The following is a 22061-nucleotide window of genomic DNA, read 5'->3' as shown; positions in this document are numbered from 1 at the left end:
TTCTCAGACGTGCCACCTCTGGCACAAGTACCGTAGGTTCACCATCTAGGGTTTTCAACAATAAACACTGTATAAAGTGTTTATTGTTGAAAATTGGCTTCGTTTTCTGCCAAGAAAGCGCATTAAAAATCATAAGTGTGTTATTTTCAAGCTGAACAGTTTATTTCCTGGTGAATTACATACATATGCTTTTTTAATGTAAACATTTATTTTTATTGTAATGGCCACTAAAACTGCAACAAAAGGGAAAAAACCAACATTGAAGAGGAAATTCATTTCTCTCGAAGAAAAAATTAAAATCTTGGATCATTCGAAAATTGGAAAAAAACCAGAAGTTTTTGCAAGGACTCTGAATTTAAATGAATCAACAATTTGAACAATTAAACAAAATGAACATAAAATCCGAGAAAGTGTTATTGTTGAGTCAACGGTAAGTACAAAGCGCGTTGCTTGTGTGCGCGATATTCTAATAGAAAAAATGGAGAAATCTCTAATGATTTGGATAGAAGATTGAACTAAAAAGAAAATTCCTTTGGATAGACATCTTATTAAGCAAAAAGCTTTCAAAGTTTATGAACATTTAAAAGAACTTGATCAAGATTCTTCAGAAGAAATCTCTCAGCATGGATTTTGTGCCAGTAAGGGTTAGTTCGAAAACTTTAAAAAGCAGTTTTCTTTGTATAATCTTAAAATCCAGGGAGCATCAGCAGATGCTGAAGCTGCCCGGAAATACCCATCAGAACTTTTAAAAATCATTGTAGAAGGTGGTTATAATGCAGACCAGGTATTCAATGCGGATGAATCTGGGTTATATTGGAAAAAAATGCCAAAATGCACCTATATTTCGAAAAATGAAAGATCAGCTCCTTGATTCAAAGTTTCCAAAGATAGAATTACTCTACTGTTTTGTAGTAATGCATCAGGTGATTACATGCCGAAATCAACGTTGATTACCTGATCTGCAAATCCTCGTGTGATGAAAGGGCTTGACAAGTCCACCCTACCTGTTTATTGGCCGGCCAACAAAAAAGCATGAGTTACAGCTAGCATGTTTGAAAATTAGTTTTTCAACAGTTTTGTACCCAATGTAGAAAGTTACACAAAGAAAAAGAATATCGACTTCAAAATTCTACTAATTTTAGATAACGCATCAGGCCACTCAACAAAATTAAACCATCTGAATATTAAAATAATGTTTTTGCCACCTAATACTACTTTACTTATTCAACCACTCGACCAAGGAATAATATCAACATTTAAGTCATGTTATGGGTCAAAGCTGTATAACTGAGAGGAGACCTCCACATAGCCTTTAAAGGAATGCGGAGAACCGACCAGGGCTTCTGACCTAATGTCCAATCCTCACCTTCTCGTGGTGCACCCTGTTGGGTATCTACTTTGATACTGAACGAACGAGGATGGGCTGGCAATTTGGGATTTAGCCGACCAAATTGTATTCTTATTGGTTAAACCAAAATAAAAAATGATGGTACAACATGACAAAATTTCATGCCGGCTGGGGCGTCGCCCGGTTAAACAAGGCCCCCGTTGTTTTCGCCAGGGAACCAGGGCGAACAGCGAAAAGTCAGCTACTGGAACAAATCTGAAAACAAACCCCAACTCAACATCACCAGAGTTAAAGATCGGTACTATCAATGTAAGAAGCCTGAATGGCAAAGAAATGGAGCTAGCTGAGGAATTAGATAAGTACCAGATCGACATAATAGGGGTGACTGAAACAAAAAAGACCAAAACTGGTGAGATCTTTCTGAGCAATAAATACAAAATGTTATATTCAGGCAATGACAATCAAGGAAAAGAAGGAGTAGCCATAGTATTCAACACAAAATACGAGGCTAATCTTCTTGAATGGCAGTCAGTCTCAAGTAGAGTAATGTGGGCAAATATGAGAATGGGGAACTGGACAATGAGACTTATTTGTGCCTATGGTCCCACAGAAGGTTCTACTAAGGTAGAAGTGGAGGAATTTTTTGAGGCTTTAGAAAAAGCAACTGACACAATGAAAAAGGAAAAGTTGGTCCTTGTTGGGGATCTAAATAGTAGAGTAGGAAATGATTGTGAGACATACAAAAATATTTTGGGAAAATTTGGAGAAAAGAGCAAAGCTAATAATAATGGCAAATATCTGTTGGATTTCTGCTCAGGACATGGACTGGTTATTACTAACACCATGTTCCAACATAAAAATGTGCACAAATTCACATGGAGAGAAGAGGCTAGGAATAAGAAAAGTCTTATTGACTATGTTATTGTTGATAGTGATGTTTTCTCCCTGGTGCAGGACACCAGAGTCTACAGAGGATTTGAAATTGGAAGTGATCACTATTTAGTCTTGAGCAGGATAAAATTGAATTTCATATTGAAAAGAATAACATGTAAGAAAGTTTTAAAGCGAATAAAAGTTGAGCAGCTCTCAGATGTGAACTGTAGACTAAAATACAGAAAGATTATTGAAAAGAAAATGAAAGAGTTTGAGAACAGGAATCAAACCTTGGAGATTCAGTGGCAAACTCTGAAGGAAACATTGATTGATTCTGCCAGAGAGGCATGTGGTGAGGTTGTGTGCAAGGATAAAAAAATCAGAACTCCCTGGTGGACACAGGAAGTTAAAGAGGCAGTGAAGGAAAAGAAGAAAGCATATCAAAAGTTCCTTGCAAATAAGTCAGCTTTTACTCTTACAGAATACAGAGACAAATGTAAGAAAGCTAAACAGTGTGTAAAACTAGCTAAACAAAAGTCATGGGAGGACTTTGGCAAGAATATAGAAAATAAATATCAAGAAGGTGGCAAAATATTCTGGAGGTTGTTGAAGAAGCTTAGGAATGGAGGAAAGAGTGCTGTAAAAGGAATTAGAGATGATAAAGGTGAAATGAAAACAGGAGAAAAAGATATCCTTGAAGTATGGAGTAATTACTTTGAAAAACTGCTAAATGAAACAAGCAGTGATGACAGCACAGTGATAAAAAACACTGACCAGGCATGCAGTCAGGAATACATATCCATACTTGAAGTAGAAAAAGCCATCAAAGGCTTGAAATGTGGAAAGGCAGCAGGAGTAGATGATATTCGACCAGAAATGCTGAAATATGGTGGTATAAGAGTCTTACAGTGGCTGCACTGCATAGTTCAGAAAGCCTGGACAGAGGGACGAATTCCCGATGATTGGAGTAGAGCTCTCATAGTACCCATATATAAAAAGGGAAATAAAACTGAATGTGAGAATTACAGAGGTATTTCCCTACTGAGTGTTCCTGGCAAGATCTATGCAAGTATACTTGAGAAACGGTTGAGAAGAATTGTGGAAGAAAAGCTTGGTGAAGAACAAGCTGGATTCAGGCCAAATAGAGGCTGTCAGGATCAGATCTTCACTTTACGACAAATAGTCGAGAAAGCATGGGAATATAACAAAGATCTGTATTTAAGTTTTGTCGATTTGGAAAAGGCATATGACAAGGTGCCAAGAGAGAAGCTATTCAATACGCTGCAGTTATATGGTGTCAATGGGGCATTATATCAAGCAATACTTAGTCTTTATTTGAGTTGTGAGTCAGCAGTTAGAATTGAAGGAAGTACAGGAAGATGGTTTAATGTTAAATCTGGTGTGAGACAAGGATGTACATTATCCCCTCTGTTATTCATTATCTATATGGATCACATTATGAAGGAATGTGGTATTAAACCTGATATCAAAATTGGAGATGTTAATGTCAGCTCTTTGCTTTATGCGGATGATGTTATACTTCTAAATAAATCCGCTACAAGTCTGCAAGATTCTCTGACTAAATTGAATAGCTGTTGTAATGGATATGGTATGAAGGTCAGCAATAAAAAGACAAAGACAATGAAAATAGGCAGAATCATTGAAAATGTCAACTGTGTTGTGAATGGAGAACCTGTGGAACAAGTAAAACATTTCAGCTACTTAGGCACAATTTTTACTGAAGACGGTAAACTAAATATAGAAATAGACAACAGAATCAGCAAAGCTGGTATCGTGGGAAGTCAATTGAATAAATTCATATGGAATAAGAAAGAAATTAGTCGGAACACTAAATTAGCTGTATACAAGACTGTGTTCAAACCAATTTTAACTTATGGATCTGAGAGCTGGGTCAGAAGTAAAACACTTGACCAAAGACTAGAGACCGCAGATATGAGAGTCCTGAGAAAGATTAGAGGCGTGAACAGATGGCATCAATGGCAATATCATATTAAAAATGAGGATATTAGGAAAGAACTTGACATTGTCAGCATCCAGGAATGCGTTAGCAGAGCTAATCTCAGATGGTATGGTCACTTAAATAGAATGGGAGAGGAAAGATTAGCAAAACAAGTGTTCTCTGCAAGGTTGGCAGGAAAACGACCCAGAGGAAGACCAAGATATAGGTGGATTGATACGGTACAAAGTGCCTTAGACGATAGAAATATAAGATCTAATAATGTTGGAGTCTTGACAAGTAACAGACTGATTTGGAGGAAAATTGTAGATAGGAAGTTAGTAATGATGTAATTTTTTCATGTAGTACTGTCATATCCTGTACACCCCTTGAGGGTACATGGCAGGAATTTGATGATGATGATGATGATGATATGGTCTTGTCGAATATTCCAGTTAATTTTGGAAAAAATGGAATCTAATCCAAACATGACACTGCCTCAAGCGTGGAAAGAGTTTTCATTATTGAATTGTGTGAAAATTATTTCTCTGTCCATTAAGGAATTACAGCCCTCTACACTGAATGCTTGCTGGAAAAAAATATGGCCTGAAGTCATTCTGGAACAAAATTTCGTACCTCCACTGGATGCCGAGCTAAGTTGTATAATAAATGTTGCACACATTTTTGGTGGAGAGGGCTTTTGCGATACGGTTGAAAGCGAAATTAGTGAATTAATTGATGGGGAATCAGATTTAAATGAGGAGGAACTGGTACAATTAATAGATGATGTTGAACTAAATGGTGTGTAAAGTTCTGCTGAAGATTCTGATTGTGATGAATCCGTTAAAGAATTCAGTTTAAAGAAATTAACAGAAGGATTGCACTTGGCAAGAAAGTTAGGAAGTTATTTTATGGATAATGATCCTTCAATGGAGCGTCGGGAAAATTCATGAGACAGTTGGATATTTGTTTAGCGCCATATTATGATCTTAATAAAAATTTGCAGCATAGTAGTAAGCAAGGTCTTGTTACTGACTTCTTGATAACTAAATCAGCCAAAGTATGCAATGAGAATTATAACAAATCATGTCCAAGAGATTTTAAGTGTTGACGACGTCCGGCCACTTAACGAACATCTACAAAATGTTATTTCTGAAGACAGTAATGACGATTAAAATATGCTCTTTATTTTATTGTGTCGAAAACATTTATGCATTATGTGCAATGAAGTTTATGTACAATTTGTAATTTTTATAATTTTATACTATGTATTCGTCTCATAGTTTGTTTTCTTAACTTACATGAATTACCTGAATTAAATAAAAATATTGTTTTTGTTGGATATGTCATTGTTGTTTATATAATTAAACAAAAAAAAGATTTCGGAACATAACCCTACTTTTTTTATGTGATCTAAGTCTCGCATAACGCGATTTATATAACACGGCATTTCTATAAAACCTAACATTTGTGTTATACGAGGGTTACCTGTAAATAAATAAAAAAAAAACTGTGATTATACATATAAATTTCAACCAATTGATATGGAATAGTTTCTAATAAAAGCTGAAAATTGCTTAAAGTCCTAAAGTATACTAGATGCTAAGTAGGCTGAATATGTGCCATCCAAATTCTTGCAATTTTTATGCCACCATTATTGTTGAGATTATGGTGGTTAATCAGAATTTCACAGGCTTCTTTAAATTTTCTTTCATACCAGGTTTTTGTATGATGTAAAGAGCAGGTACTTTTCCAATCAGTTTGGTGTAGAGTGTTGAGAGCGTGATCTGAGAGGCCTGCTTCACCAGAATTGTTGTCTTTTGTGTTTTCTTTTTTATGTATAGGGATTGTACGTCCAGTTTTTTCACCAATATAAGGTAAGTTACAGGTGCAGTAGATGCAGTAAACTTCAGGATGTACCACTGGGAGGAGAGGATCCTTAGAGGAGTTGAATATGTTTTTTTATTTTATAAGTTGTTTAAAAGTGGCATTGAGATTATAATGGTGTAGGATTCTATTGATTTTTTCTGATAACCCTTTAATGTATGGGATGGCTATGGTTTTACTGTAATCAATATTCTTTTTTGATAAAGTTTTATGAAGAACTTTATTAATAGTATTTTTGTTTATAGCCATTATTTATAAATGTGTTGCTAATAATCCTTAATTCTTGTTTAAGAGCTTGTTGATTAGAGCAAATTGTTAAAGGTCTGTTTTTAAAGGTGTTAACGACTCCAGATTTTTGTGATGGGTGGTGATATGAGTTAACATGTATATATTAATCCAGGAACGGGAGCGAATCGGAATTTGCTCCCATTCCTGGATACACTGATCAAAAGTTTAAAGAAATTAGCAGAAAGATTGGACTTGGCAAGAAAGTTATCTTATGGATAATGATTTCTCAATGGAGCGCTCTGGAAAATTCACGAGACAATTGAATATTTGTTTAGCTCCATATTATGAACTTAATAAAAAATTGCAGCATAGTGGTAAGCAAGGGCTTATTACTGACTTCTTGATAACTAAACCAGCCGAAGTATGCAATGAGAATTATACTAATGATATCCAAGAGAGTTCAAGTGATGACGACATCCGGCAACTTGTAAATAAAGAACATCTACGTTCTTGTAGTTTTGAAGACTGTGATGACGATTAAAATGTGCACTTTATTTTATTTTGCCTAAAACGTTTATGTATTATGTGAAGTGAAGTTTACGTACAATTTGTAATTTTTATAATTTTATACTATGTATTTGTTTCATAGTTTGTTTTCTTAACTTACATGAATTACCTGAATTAAATAAAAATATATTTTTGTTGGATATGTCATTGTTTATATAATTAAAAAAAAAAAATGATTTCAGAACCTAACCCTACTTTTTCTATGGGATCTGAGTCTTGCATAACGCGATTTATATAACGCGGCATTTTTGTGGAACCTAACATCCGCGTTATACGAGGGTGTGTGTGTGTGTGTGTGTGTGTACATACCAGGGGGCTCAAACCCCCCCCCCCAAGTTCCAGGCTGGTAAGACAATTTTCTTTTTATACAAATCAAAATATATATATCTATATTATATACAAACGACAGTTATCTTTTTATATAGAGCAGATATATATATATATATATATATATATATATATATATATAAACATGTTGCTCTCCAGCCCAATTTAATTTTGTAACCCAACAGATAATAATAATAGGCCTCTAGCTTTGATGAAGTAAAGGTTTTTTTTTCACCAGAGGTCAGGCCAATAATTGTTGTAATGGTTAGTCAGTAACTTTAGCAAACCATGTAGATTGTAGTGCAGCTTGTTTCTCTGTATATGTGTGTGCATGCTCCAGATGATGACCTTGATATGAAGGTCGAAACGTCGAGTGTTCATTTTGGTTTATATTAAACCAAAGTTTTGCTCTAACATGGTAGTTGTCTCCATAATTTTCCATAATGTATTCTGATCACTGTGTAAGCATGAAAAAAAGGAATGTCATTTATAAATCAGTTTCTAAACCTGGTTAATTTATAAAATCATTTAAAACCTTTATTTAAATTTCAGTCAAAGTATATTGCCCAGTGTATCGAAGAAATCAAAGAAGAACTTCGGCAGGAAAACATTGCAGTTAAATCAAATGCTGTGGCTAAGTTGACATATGTGAGTATTTCTACTATTATTTGCCCTAGTAGCAGTTAGAACTGTTTGACTCCATATTTGCAGATTCAAAATATCTTGCACTTTTCTGATTATACTTTATGAAAAAAAGAAAACAATAGTTTATTATAAGAAAGATTCCGGTAATTGGATCACGTGCTTATTAAGATAAATAACAATAAAAAACAAACCTGACAAGTTTTGTAAGTCGTTTGACTTATATCTTCAGGGGTCAAAGGTAACTAAAAGTTTAAACACAAGAAATGAAAAATTACTCAAAATAGTTCATTCTACAGTTGTGGCCATCTAACTGTTCATTAAATTAAATATCTGAATGCAGATTCAGTGCAATGCTAAGTTTGAAACAATGCTGGATGCTGTTACGTTCTGTTGTTCACGTCTGATGTTCACGTTCATATTGTCTGAGATCTGACTTGGGTATATTTCTTACCAATGCTGACCAAACTTGGTGTAGAATTAGGCCCTGGTTTTTGTTGCATTGCATTGGAATTCTATGCATGTTTGCAGCTTCTTTAAATTTCCTTATGTAACAATTTTTTTTTAATGTAAGACATGTTTGTTTTTTGTCAGAGTACATTATGGCCGGTGGAAGTTGCATGGTATGCTAGGCCTGATTTGTGTTCTCTTTTTTGCATGTCTTTTTGGTGTTCGTCCATGCGAATTTCCCCTGATCTGCCCGTCTGGCCTAATTAGCAGATGTCACAGGAAAAATGAATTTTATAAACACCTGGTTTTTTTAAAGGATGATGTGGAGGTTTAGGGGGATGTAGAAATCTTGAAATTTTTTCCAGCGGTAGAAAAGCAACTTGATGTTATGTTTGTTTAGTAATTTGGCCATTTTGTCTGTAACATTCTTGATGTATGGAAGCTTGATTGCGTTCTTGAAATTTTTTTTATTGTTTATTGTTATTTATCTTAATAAACGTGGTCCAATTACTGGAATCTTTCTTATGAACTGCTAAACCACAGAAACCTAAGTCTACAATAGTTTATTATGTCAAAATAATTACAATAATACTAAACTAATTATATAGTATACATTGATAGCCAAAAGTTCCTGGACTATCTGAAAATCAAGGTATATCCTTAACTTAAACGCCACTGTTGTGTTCTTTGCAAAGCCCTTTTGTGAATTTTTACTGTCCAGTATTTCTGCTGCATTTAGAAATGCTACTGGTAGTCTTCCTTCTAGATTGCATTCATATATACAGTAGGCTTTTGATTTAATGGCCATAAAATTTCTGCTCTAAAGGAAAAACTAAAGGAAAAATTTAGAGCCTTTTTTATTTGTGAATAGCGCACCAAAGGTTGGGTCAGTGAGCCAGCATTATCTTATCATGTAGTTGAGGGATTTCTTCATCTGGACCTGTTTCACCAGAACCCTCCACCAAGGAATTAACACCTCTTCCTCCATATGACAGTTGTATTTTGGACTCTGAAAATTGTAATTCTTTCAATTAAGTTAATATTGACTATTATATATATCTTTTTAAAATATTTTTTGTATGTTTTATATTCACTGGAATTTAAGAATTTTAAAGTATTTTTTCCCTGCTAGAATGGATTTAAATAAAAAACAACAACAACTAATGTTCACGTTGAGAACAACTTTGTGTGAGCTTTAAGGAAAAAGAAAAAGTAGTGGAAACATTCCATTAGTTACATTGTATAGTTTTTGACATGTTTAATAAAAATAAAGTTTGGTTCCTGTTGTAAATTAATTTTTAACAGATGTTTTAGTGGCATGTATAAATTACTCAATGTACATAATAATATTTTATTCATATTTATACATTATAATAAGATTTTAATACATTATAAGTTTGTTATTAATGTATATTTTTAAAATACATCGATGCCTGTGATTTTTTTTTTTTTTTTTTTTTTTAATCTCAAAATAGAAGAATAAAGTTTTGTTCAGATGTTTAAGAAAACATTGATAGGCTATTTCTGTTTTCTTAACCACTTAACTGTACTGTAGGTTTTGCTTGCATTTTGGAAATTAATACAAAAAATAAAAATCTGAAATTCAGACATTACATTTTTTATTTTTGTATTTTTCATACCATGTTTACTTGCAATTTTTCAAAGTTTCTATGCCATCCGAAACATCCATTTCCTAGTATTGCACCAATATTTCACTGCACATCATATAAGCCAAACTGCTTTCTAAACATATTACTCTATGCACAGAAATATATTCTGACATCACATTAAGCAAAGGCAATGAAATTTCTAAGATCTTGATGTTTGTATTAAGTAGAATAATAAATATGAAAGTTTATTAGACCCATGTCAGAAAGAGCATATAGGTGTGTCTTAATAAGAAAAGATTATTTGATGGAGGAAGTAAAAAATGTAAAAAACATATCTGAACGATGGAATATTGATAATTTTAACAGCAACTTCAGTGGACCTTATAATTTAAGTGTACAGTCAACCAAAGAACTTTGAACAAGCAACTAGAGGAACTGATAGTATTGTTGTGTTGGAAATTGCTGACCCACTATAAGTCAGCCATTGATTTCAGACACAACATGAAAGAATAGAATCGTAACATAAAGACATGCTTGAACTCTCAAGAGTTTACGTAGAGAGGCAACAACTAACTTGTAAATGTAAAGTGTATCAATTTAATTATTAATGTTCTTGTAAAGGCAATTTGGGTTTTAGCCGACCAAATTGTATTCCTATTGGTTAAACCAAAATACAAAATGATGGTACAACATGACAAAATTTCATGCCGGCTGGCGCATTGCCCGGTTAAACAAGGCCCACATTGTTTTCACCAGGGTGAACAGCGAAAAGTCAGCTACTGGAACAAATCTGAAAACACACCCTAACTCAACATCACCAGAGTTAAAGATCGGTACTATCAACATAAGAAGCCTGAATGGCAAAGAAATGAAGCTAGCTGAGGAATTGGATAAGTACCAGATAGACATAATAGGGGTGACTGAAACAAAAAAAGACAAAAACCGGTGAGATCTTTCTGAGCAATAAATACAAAATGTTATATTCAGGAAATGACAATCAAGGAAAAGAAGGAGTAGCCGTAGTATTCAACACAAAGTACAAGGCTAATCTTCTTGAATGGCAGGCAGTCTCAAGTAGAGTGATGTAGGCAAATATCAGAATGGGGGAACTGGACAATGAGACTTATTTGTGCCTATGGTCCCACAGAAGGTTCTACTAAGGTAGAAGTGGAGGAATTTTTTGAGGCTTTAGAAAAAGCAACTGACACAATGAAAAATGAAAAGTTGGTCCTTGTTGGGGATCTAAATAGCAGAGTAGGAAATGATTGTCAGACATACAAAAATATTTTGGAAAAATTTGGAGAAAAGAGCAAAGCTAATAATAATGGCAAATATCTATTGGATTTCTGATCAGGACATGGACTGGTTATTACTAACACCATGTTCCAACATAAAAATGTGCACAAATTCACATGGGGAGAAGAGGCAAGGAATAAGAAAAGTCTCATTGACTATGTTATTGTTGATAGTGATGTTTTCTCCCTGGTGCAGGACACCAGAGTATACAGAGGATTTGAAATTGGAAGTGATCACTATTTAGTCTTGAGCAGGATAAAAATGATTTTCATATTGAAAAGAATAACATGTAAGAAAGTTTTAAAGCGAATAAAAGTTGAGCAGCTCTCAGATGTGAACTGTAGACACAAAGATTATTGAAGAAAAAATGAAAGAGTTTGAGAACAGGAACCAAACATTGGAGATTCAATGGCAAGCCTTGAAGAAAACCCTGATTGATTCAGCTAAAGAGGCATGTAGTGAAGTCGTCTGCATGGATAGAAAAATTAGAACTCCATGGCGGACACAGGAAGTTAAAGAGGCAGTGAAGGAAAAGAAGAAAGCATATCAAAAGTTCCTGGCGAATAAGTCAGTTTTTGCTCTTAGAGAATGCAGAGACAAATGTAAGAAAGCAAAACACTGTGCTAAACAAAAGTCATGGAAGGACTTTGGCAAGAACATAGAAAATAAATATCAAGAAGGTGGCAAAATATTCTGTAGGGTGTTGAAGAAGCTTAGGAATGGAGGAAAGAGTGCTGTAAAAGGAGTTAGAGATGATAAAGGTGACATGAAAACGGGAGAAAAAGTTATCCTTGAAGTATGGAATAATTATTTTGAAAAACTGCTAAATGAAACAAGCAGTGATGACAGCCCAGTAATAAAAAACACTGACCAGACATGCAATCAGAAATACATATCCATACTTGAAGTAGAAAAAGACATCAAAGGCTTGAAATGTGGAAAGGCAGCAGGAGTAGATGATATTCGACCAGAAATGCTGTAGTATGGTGGTATAAAAGTCTTACAGTGGCTACACTGCATAGTTCAGAATGCCTGGACAGAGGGACGAATTCCAGACGATTGGAGTAGAGCTGTCATAGTACCCATGTATAAAAAGGGAAATAAAACTGAATGTGAGAATTACAGAGGTATATCCCTACTGAGTGTTCCTGGTAAGATATATGCAAGTATACTTGAGAAACGGTTGAGAAGAATTGTGGAAGAAAAGCTTGGTGAAGAACAAGCTGGATTCAGTTCAAATAGAGGCTGTCAGGATCAGATCTTCAATTTACGACAAATAGTGCAGAAATCATGGGAATATAACAAAGATCTGTATTTAAGTTTTATCGATTTGGAAAAGGCATATGACAAGGTGCCGAGAGAGAGAGAGAGAAGCTATTCAATACGCTATGGTTATATGGTGTCAATGGGGCATTATATCAAGCAATACTTAGTCTTTATTTGAGTTGTAAGTCAGCAGTTAGAATTGAAGGAAGTATAGGAAGATGGTTTAATGTTAAATCTGGTGTGAGACAAGGATGTATACATTATCCCCTCTGTTATTCATTATCTATATGGATCACATTATGAAGGAAAGTGGTATTAAACATGATATCAGAATTGGAGATGTTAATGTCAGCTCTTTGCTTTATGCGGATGATGTTATACTTCTAAATAAATCCACTACAAGTCTGCAGGATTCTCTGACTAAATTGAATAACTGTTGTAATAGATATGGTATGAAGGTCAGCAATAAAAAGACAAAGATAATGAAAATAGGCAGAATCATTGAAAATGTCAACTGTGTTGTGAATGGAGAACCTGTTGAACAAGTAAAACATTTTACGAACTTAGGCATGATTTTTAGTGAAGATTACTATTATTATTACTATTATTACGGGCAACTCCAGGGAGTCATTAGACTCATCGAGGGAGGCCCCAAATCATATTCATCACAACTATCTGACATTCATACAGTATCTATCATACCTCGCCTTAAACTCATTCACTGTCACAGCATCCACTACAGACTCAGGGAGCGCATTCCACTCATTCACTACTCTAAAAGTAAAGAACCCAGCTCTAACACCTTTACTAACCACACTTTTGCCCAGTTTCCATGGATGTCCCCTAGTCCTCCCACAACCAGCCCTGTTCTCAAAAATATCTTCTGAATTAATTTTATAGAAACCCTTCAGTAATTTGAATGTCTCAATCATATCTCCCCTCCTCCGCCTATCAACCAATTTTTGCAACCCACAAATCCTCAACCTGTTCTCATACGGTTCATTCCACAGACCTGCTATCATCTTGGTCACTCGCCTCTGGATCCTCTCCACATCCTCCCCATCAAGAAGAAACCTAGGTGACCAAATCTGAGCATAGTAGTCTAGATGGGGTCTTATCAAGGCTCGATAGAGAGGAACAATAACCTGCTTGTCTCTGCTTGTCAACGTATTCTTCAGCAACCAAGTGATTTGATGACCTGTTTTGGTCACTTTTGCAATGTGTCCCCTAAATTTCAATTCCCCATCCACCAACACTCCTAAATCTCGTGCCTCATCAATTTCCTGGAGCAGGGTTCCACCAATGCAGTAAACTGCCTCCAATCTTCATCATCATCATCATCAAATTCCTGCCATGTACCCTCAAGGGGTGTACAGGATATGATAGTACTACATTAAAAAATTACATCATTATTAATTTCTTATCTACAATTTTCCTCCAAATCAGTCTGTTACTTGTCAACACTCCAATATTATCAGATCTTATATTTCTATCGTCTAAAGCACTTTGTACCGTATCAATCCACCTATATCTTGGTCTTCCTCTCGGTCGTTTTCCTGCCAACCTGGCAGAGAACACTTGTTTTGCTAATCTTTCCTCGCCCATTCTGTTTAAGTGACCATACCACCTGAGATTAGCTCTGCTAACGCATTCCTGGATGCTGACAATGTCAAGTTCTTTCCTAATATCCTCGTTTTTAATATGATACTGCCATTGATGCCATCTGTTCACACCTATAATCTTTCTCAGGACTCTCATATCTGCAGTTTCTAGTCTTTGGTCAAGTGTTTTACTTCTGACCCAGCTCTCAGATCCATAAGTTAAAACTGGTTTGAACATTGTCTTGTATACAGCTAATTTAGTGTTCCGACTAATTTCTCTCTTATTCCATATGAATTTATTCAATTGACTTCCCACCATACCAGCTTTGCTGATTCTGTTGTCCATTTCTATATTTAATTTACCATCTTCAGTAAAAATTGTGCCTAAATAGCTGAAATGTTTTACTTGTTCCACAGGTTCTCCATTCACAACACAGTTGACATTTTCAATGATTCTGCCTATTTTCATTGTCTTTGTCTTTTTATTGCTGACCTTCATGCCATATCTATTACAAGAGCTATTCAATTTAGTCAGAGAATCTTTCAGACTTGTAGCGGATTTATTTAGAAGTATAACATCATCCGCATAAAGCAAAGAGCTCACATTAACATCTCCAATTTTGATATCATGTTTAATACCACTTTCCTTCATAATGTGATCCATATAGATAATGAATAACAGAGGGGATAATGTACATCCTTGTCTCACACCAGATTTAACATTAAACCATCTTCCTGTACTTCCTTCAATTCGAACTGCTGACTTACAACTCAAATAAAGACTAAGTATTGCTTGATATAATGTCCCATTGACACCATATAACTGCAGCGTACTGAATAGCTTCTCTCTTGGCACCTTGTCATATGCCTTTTCCAGATCGACAAAACTTAAATACAGATCTTTGTTATATTCCCATGCTTTCTCGACTATTTGTCGTAAAGTGAAGATCTGATCCTGACAGCCTCTATTTGGCCTGAATCCAGCTTGTTCTTCACCAAGCTTTCCTTCCACAATTCTTCTCAACCGTTTCTCAAGTATACTTGCATAGATCTTGCCAGGAACACTAAGTAGGGAAATACCTCTGTAATTCTCACATGCAGTTTTATTTCCCTTTTTATATATGGGTACTATGAGAGCTCTACTCCAATCATCGGGAATTCGTCCCTCTGTCCAGGCTTTCTGAACTATGCAGTGCAGCCACTGTAAGACTCTTATACCACCATACTTCAGCATTTCTGGTCGAATATCATCTACTCCTGCTGCCTTTCCACATTTCAAGCCTTTGATGGCTTTTTCTATTTCAAGTATGGATATGTATTCCTGACTGCATGCCTGGTCAGTGTTTTTTACCACTGCTGTTATCACTGCTTGTTTCATTTAGCAGTTTTTCAAAGTAATTACTCCATACTTCAAGGATATCTTTTTCTCCCGTTTTCATGTCACCTTTATCATCTCTAATTCCTTTTATAGCACTCTTTCCTCCATTCTTAAGCTTCTTCAACAACCTCCAAAATATTTTGCCACCTTCTTGATATTTATTTTCTATATTCTTGCCAAAGTCCTCCCATGACTTTTGTTTAGCTAGTTTTACAGAGTGTTTAGCATTCTTGCATTTGTCTCTATATTCTCTAAGAGCACAAGCTGACTTATTTGACAGGAACTTTTGGTATGCTTTCTTCTTTTCCTTCACTGCCTCTTTAACCTCCTGTGTCCACCAAGGAGTTCTGATTTTTTTATCCTTACAAACAACCTCACCACATGCCTCTCTGGCAGAATCAATCAATGTTTTCTTCAGAGTTTGCCACTGAATCTCCAAGGTTTGATTCCTGTTCTCAAACTCTTTCATTTTTCCTTCAATAATCTTTGTGTATTTTAGTCTACAGCTCACATCTGAGAGCTGCTCAACTGGCCTCCAATCTTTTCACCCCAAAATGCATAACCTTACATTTTGCCACATTAAACTGACATCCATTCTCCTTAGCCCAGACCTCCAATCTATCCAAATCATCCTGCAAAATTTTGACGTCATCTGCATTCACTATTGCCCTACCCAACTTCGCATCATCCGCAAACAAATGAACTGTTCCTCTCAGATCATTTCCTATATCATTTATGAACAAATTAAACAGCATTGGTCCAAGAACAGATCCTTGTGGCACACCACTAGTCACAGGCCGTCTTGTGGACTCTACTCCCGAGTAAACCACTCTCTGATATCTCTCCGTCAACCACCCTCCTATCCATCTCACCAACCCTATGTCCATTCCCATATGCTGCAATTTACTGATTAGAATTCCATGTGGAATCCTGTCAAAGGCCTTGGCAAGGTCCAGTAGAATCACCGTAAACCCATTACCCTTATCCAGTTCAGCCGTCACTATGTTATAATACGTGAGCAAGTTACTGAGGCATGACCTACCCTTCACAAAACCATGCTGTCCCCGATACAGTATCCCATTTTCTTCTATCCAATCTTGTATTTTCCTTTTGCCTATTTTCTCTAAGACCTTTACAATGATTCCTGATATGCTAATCGGTCGGTAATTTACAACAGCAGTCTTGGAACCACCTTTATGCAGTGGAACTATTTTCCCCTCTTTCCACCCGCTCGGGACTAACCCAGACCCGAGACTCAAATTAAACAAAATGGTCAAGGGTACTGACAATTCTTTAGCTGCTTCTCGTACAACACGAGCTGGTATACCATCCAATCCCACAGATGTATTGACATTGAGGTTATGCAATAGACTACTCACCTCCACTTCATTAACCACAATTCCCGTATAATCTACTGGTTTATTCGTTTCTGCAATGTCACCACCTTGATGATATACTTTTGAAAAGTGCTCACTCAGTAACTCAACTATCTCAACTGATTCAGTTACCTCCCTACCATCGGCATTCTTTAAAATCAATCTGCCATGTACATTTTTCCTTTTACTTGCTACATATCTAAAAAACTGTTTAGGATTCTCTTTAGCCTGCATGGCCAATGTTCTTTCGTAATCCTTTTTTGCTTTTCTTACCACACTCGTCACCCTTCTAGCCTGCGCTTTATACCGTTCATGTGCCTGCCGGTCACCCTTCTCCTTAAATTCCCTCCATAGTTGTTTCTTTTTTTGCAACTCAAGCTTAATGGTGTTATTCATCCATTTAACCCCTACTTGATTTATTATTCGGACTCTAGGTATACAGTCAGCCATTGCTTCATGCAAGCACTTCTTAACTACCTCCCATGCACTATCAACTTCTAGTCCTTGCAGTTGTACATGCCATGGCACTGAACCAATCAAACTCCTAAGCTTGTCATACTTTCCCGCCCGATAATTCCACATGTACCCTGTCTTAATTGAAAATTCTACACCTTTAGCCACCTCCCAAGTTAAGACCCTATGATCACTCTCACCGATTGGTGGCAATGTGGTCATATTTGTTACAGCCAAATCCTCAGATGTAATTACTAGGTCAAGCACTCTCTGACTCCTAGTATTTTCCATTACATGCTGTCGCAGATAGTTATCCCTTAATAACCGCATAAAATCCAGTTCCTTCCTCTCGTGTGTCCTCTCCTCACTCCAATCAATGCGACCATAGTTGAAATCTCCCATAATAATCACCCTCCTTCCACCCATTTCTTCTATTTGCTTGTGCATACTGTCACCACCATCTTTTCCATCACCTGGTCTATAGCAGCACCCAATTGTATATTTAGTTCTGCTAGCCACAATCTCACACCAAATGGCCTCAAATGTGCTCTTTTCTCTATCCTGCAATTCAACTTCTATTCTCCTTGGCTGGAGCTCATCAGCTATCATCAACAATACTCCTCCGCCCATTTTATTCTCTCTGTCATTCCTGAACACACTATACCCATCACATTCAATCCCACTAGTTATATCATCTACAGTCAGCCATGTTTCACTAATACCTATAACCTGTGGTCTGGAAGTGCCAACCATGGCCAAAAACTCTTCCTTCTTGTTCCTAATACTCCTAGTATTAGTGTACATGAATTTAAGACCCCCATTAGCCCCAACCCTACCTTGATGCCTTATATTAACTATCCCACTCTGATTTGTTGTCCTTATTTGCTCTGGCATATTATATTCATTCTTACATTCAACTGCCTCCATAAGGACTGTATCTCTACCCACCCCCCCTAACAAATCTAGTTTCCCTGAATTTGCACATCCACTACATTCAGCAACACTTTCTCAAGTCTTCTTACACCGTAACCATTCAAATGCAAGCCATCCATCTTATATAGATCCTTTCGCCCATCAAACTCACTCCACACATCCACAAATTCCACACCACTCGTCATACATAACCCACGCATAAAGTCATTTGCAATTATAGCCCTCCTTTTAAACATTTCACTGTCATACCGTGGCAAAAGACTAATCATTCTAACTCTCTCACTCTTTTCTTTTGCTACCTCAAACAATTCATTCAGGTCTTCTATCATTTCCATTTTATCTCCTTTCAAATCATTCGTACCTGCCACAACAATCATTTCTTTCACCCTTTCCTTTTGCTCTCTAATAGACGCAGTTACGTCCTTTATGGTCGCACCAGGTTGGTACGATTTTGTCAAATCCTCTACTAACACACCTCGTACTAACGAGTCTCCATACAGCACTCTATCCTTCATTTTGTTCATGTTCACATTCATACATCTATTTTTCCTGTCATACCTTTTATTATTGGTTGGTTCATTCAATCTACTTTTGTTCATGCACTCTAGCTGCTGTTTTGCTCTTTCTATCGCACTATTCAACAACGCGATCTCACTCAATGTATCTATCTCATCTTTTTTGTTCTCTGAGAAACCATTTATACTATCATTCACACTTTCTACATTCACACTCTCACAATTTTCATGTACAACTTTGCCGTTTCTTGTCATATCCCTATTTCCTTCATTTTGAAGGTTGACAAAAATATCACACTCACGATCCGAAATACGCTTCAATTCCGCATTCTCCCTACATTTTCTACACACATTCAATCCTTTATCATCATCTAACCACACTCCGACCGCACTCCGCAAAGTGTACATTTCACAGCTAGTACACTGACTCATTTCTTTTATGCTACCGTTCTTTGATAACGATGGCGAACCTTCATTACTGGCCGCCATTTTCCTACGCACAGGTGCCATATTTATCCGTAACGTGTTTTGTCAAATTAAACGTTATAACATACCAAAAATAGACGCACTAAAATACGCAAGGCAAATAAAACAAAACTACACAATATTAAGTAATTTGTATCGATAACTGAAAATGATACTTATCTTATCTGGAGCTTGCACGAACATTACTCATTACGAATTCATCTAGCGGTGACTTCCGACATAGATTATGTTATATAACACTTTAGTACACTAGATGATAAATTAAATATGGAAATAGATAACAGAATCAACAAAGCTGGTATGGTAGGAAGTCATTTGAATAAATTCATATGGAATAAGAGAGAAATTAGTTGGAACACTAAATTAACTGTATACAAGACAGTGTTCAAACCAGTTTTAACTTATGGATCTGAGAGCTGGGTCAGAAGTAAAACACTTGACCAAAGACTAGAGACTGCAGATATGAGAGTCCTGAGAAATATTAGAAGCATGAACAGATGGCACCAATGGCAATATCATATTAAAAATGAGGATATTAGGAAAGAACTTGACATCGTCATCATCCAGGAATGCATTAACAGAGCTAATCTCAGGTGGTATGGTCACTTAAACAGAATGGGCGAGGAAAGATTAGCAAAACAATTGTTCTCTGCCAGGTTGGCAGGAAAACGACCCAGAGGAAGACCAAGATATGGGTGGATTGATACGGTACAAAGTGCCTTAGATGATAGAAATATAAGATCTGGTAATGTTGGATTCTTGACAAGTAACAGACTAATTTAGAGGAAAATTGTAGATAGGAAGTTAGTAATGATGTAAATTTTTCATGTAGTACTATCATATCCTGTACACCCCTTGAGAGTACATGGCAGGAATTTGATGATGATAATGTTGTTCTTGTAAAATAATTCAAATATTGTTTTAGAATAATACCCAGTACTTGGAAAATTCATGTTAACCAATCAGCAGAAGGCCTAATCATTAAGTAATAGTCCATGACACAGCAGAAAATCCGAAACGTCATCCGGTAACCCCCCCCCTGCAGTAACAGTTCTGTCGAGAGGGCCCCCAAGTAAAGAACACGACATTACCTGATGAATCAAAGACAGCTGAGTGAGTGATGTAGACAGAGAGAGAGAGAGAGAGAGGGAGGGTGTTCGCCGCTACGATATAATGAGTGGCGCACTCCTCAAACGCTCTCTTGTTTCCTGCATTTTTCCTGTGTGCCTGCTAGAAGGCTGAGGAAGCTTGTTGGCGGTGTCCAGCAACTCTCCACGTTGCAATGGGTTCCGTTGCGTACCGGTCATCCATCTGAACAACAAGGAACCAGTAGACACGAGCATTGGTGAGCTACCACCAATGTGACGATTTCGAAGGGTTCAACACTTTGGAAGGAATGAGTGAAGAAAGACAGTGGAACGACAAGAAAATCTTGCCATATCCAAGGATGGATTAGACATAAAACAAAGGGACCACCACGCTAAGGAGATTAACCAGTAAGGGAAATATTTCTTACCTTATATGCATGAGAAGTTCTGTAGAAACCAGAGTGAACAAAGAAAAAGGGGAAAGCCTTAAGCATAACCCTGCTTGACCTGGCTAGAAGATCCGTTTTGGACTATACGTCTTGATTGGACCTTCCTGCTGTGACAAGTACATCGACTATGTACTTGTCAAAAAGAGAAATGGCTTCCTCATTGGCTGAGTGGATAGAATATCCGTTCTTCAACTGCAGCTGCGTATTCCATTCCCACTGTGATCATGGATATACCTGTATTTCTTTAGATGGCAAATGAATACATCTGGACATGGATGTTTGTAAATTTGTGTTTGTGTGAACTTTTAGTGGAACAGTTTTAGAAATGAAGTGCTATATGAAATGCTATAAATGAAGTTTCTGCTCTGTATATTGAGCCTGCGATCTGCATAAGTTAAATAGTAAGGAGTTTACCTCTCATAAGATTAGCAATCTGTAGGATTGAGAGAACGTGTCATGTATAAATTGATTTATTAAGTGTTGTTAAACTTGCTTAAGGACAGGAGTATCAGTTAATCTTAGCGCAAACCACACTGATTAATTAATGCTCCTCGATTAGAATTGTATAAGCTTGCACATTAGGAAGTGCATGAGAAGAATTGATTGAGTCTATTGCTATTGAGTGGGCACTTGTGCACGAACCTACTTCCCTTTTCTTAGTATTATATTTTCATGATTTTTCCTGTATATGAATTTAGCTGCATTAAAATGTTTTATCTTAAATCAGAGTTTGTATGCTTCTATTGTTTGAGACTGACCTACCACTTATAAAAAAACTGAATCTGTGTAAGTGGGGGGGGGGAGACACTCGACGTTAAGTTAAGAAGGGAGCCGCGACTGCATACCATGTGTTCCCAGTGCTAAGCAATATTGTCGAGATAGTTTGTTAAAGTAAGATTAAGTATCAGGAACTAGTCACCGGCTGGCACAGTGATTTAAGATAAACAAATTTGTCAGGGGCTAATTTCTGGTAAGTGTAAGAAGTAACCTGTAAAGAAAAAGTAAAACTATATCAAGTAAAAGCTAGAGTAACAAGATATAACAGTATCATATAAAGGGAAATTATGATGGGAGATGCTGTGGTTTACAAGTGAACAGTTATGTGAAGAAACTTTGCAATTTCTTAATGTGCTAACCTGGTTGGCTGAGCAGCTAGCATATCTGCTTTCCAAACGCAGGCTGCAGGTTCATATCCCGCTATGGGCATCCTGATGTTTGTGAATTTCATTTCCCAGTATGAGGCCACAGAACCACTTATTTGGAGACCTTAAATGGTCTGAAAAAAGTTTCGTGTTTGGTCTGGATCTAGAGCAGGGTTTCTTTCCAGATTA

At 36.4% G+C, this 22061-nt stretch overlaps 1 protein-coding gene across 2 annotated transcripts in view; it reads left to right on the top strand.

Moving 5' to 3' along the window:
- Positions 1-22061, top strand: part of g (adaptor-related protein complex 3, delta 1 subunit-like garnet) — a 563264-nt gene that overhangs the window by 25433 nt on the left and 515770 nt on the right. For both annotated transcript variants that reach the window (XM_090410782.1, XM_090410781.1), the window contains exon 2: positions 7740-7835. In XM_090410782.1, the coding sequence (XP_090266908.1) occupies positions 7740-7835 (96 nt within the window). The remainder of the gene's footprint in view (positions 1-7739; positions 7836-22061) is intronic.

Source organism: Typopeltis vanoorti, chromosome 20, assembly GCF_054136105.1.
Source record: "Typopeltis vanoorti isolate ZY-2024b chromosome 20, IOZ_Tvanoo_1.0, whole genome shotgun sequence".
Classification (NCBI taxonomy): Eukaryota; Metazoa; Arthropoda; class Arachnida; order Uropygi; family Thelyphonidae; genus Typopeltis; species Typopeltis vanoorti.
The sequence above is the reverse complement of the archived record's forward strand: the minus strand, read 5'-3'. Positions and strand labels throughout refer to the sequence as shown.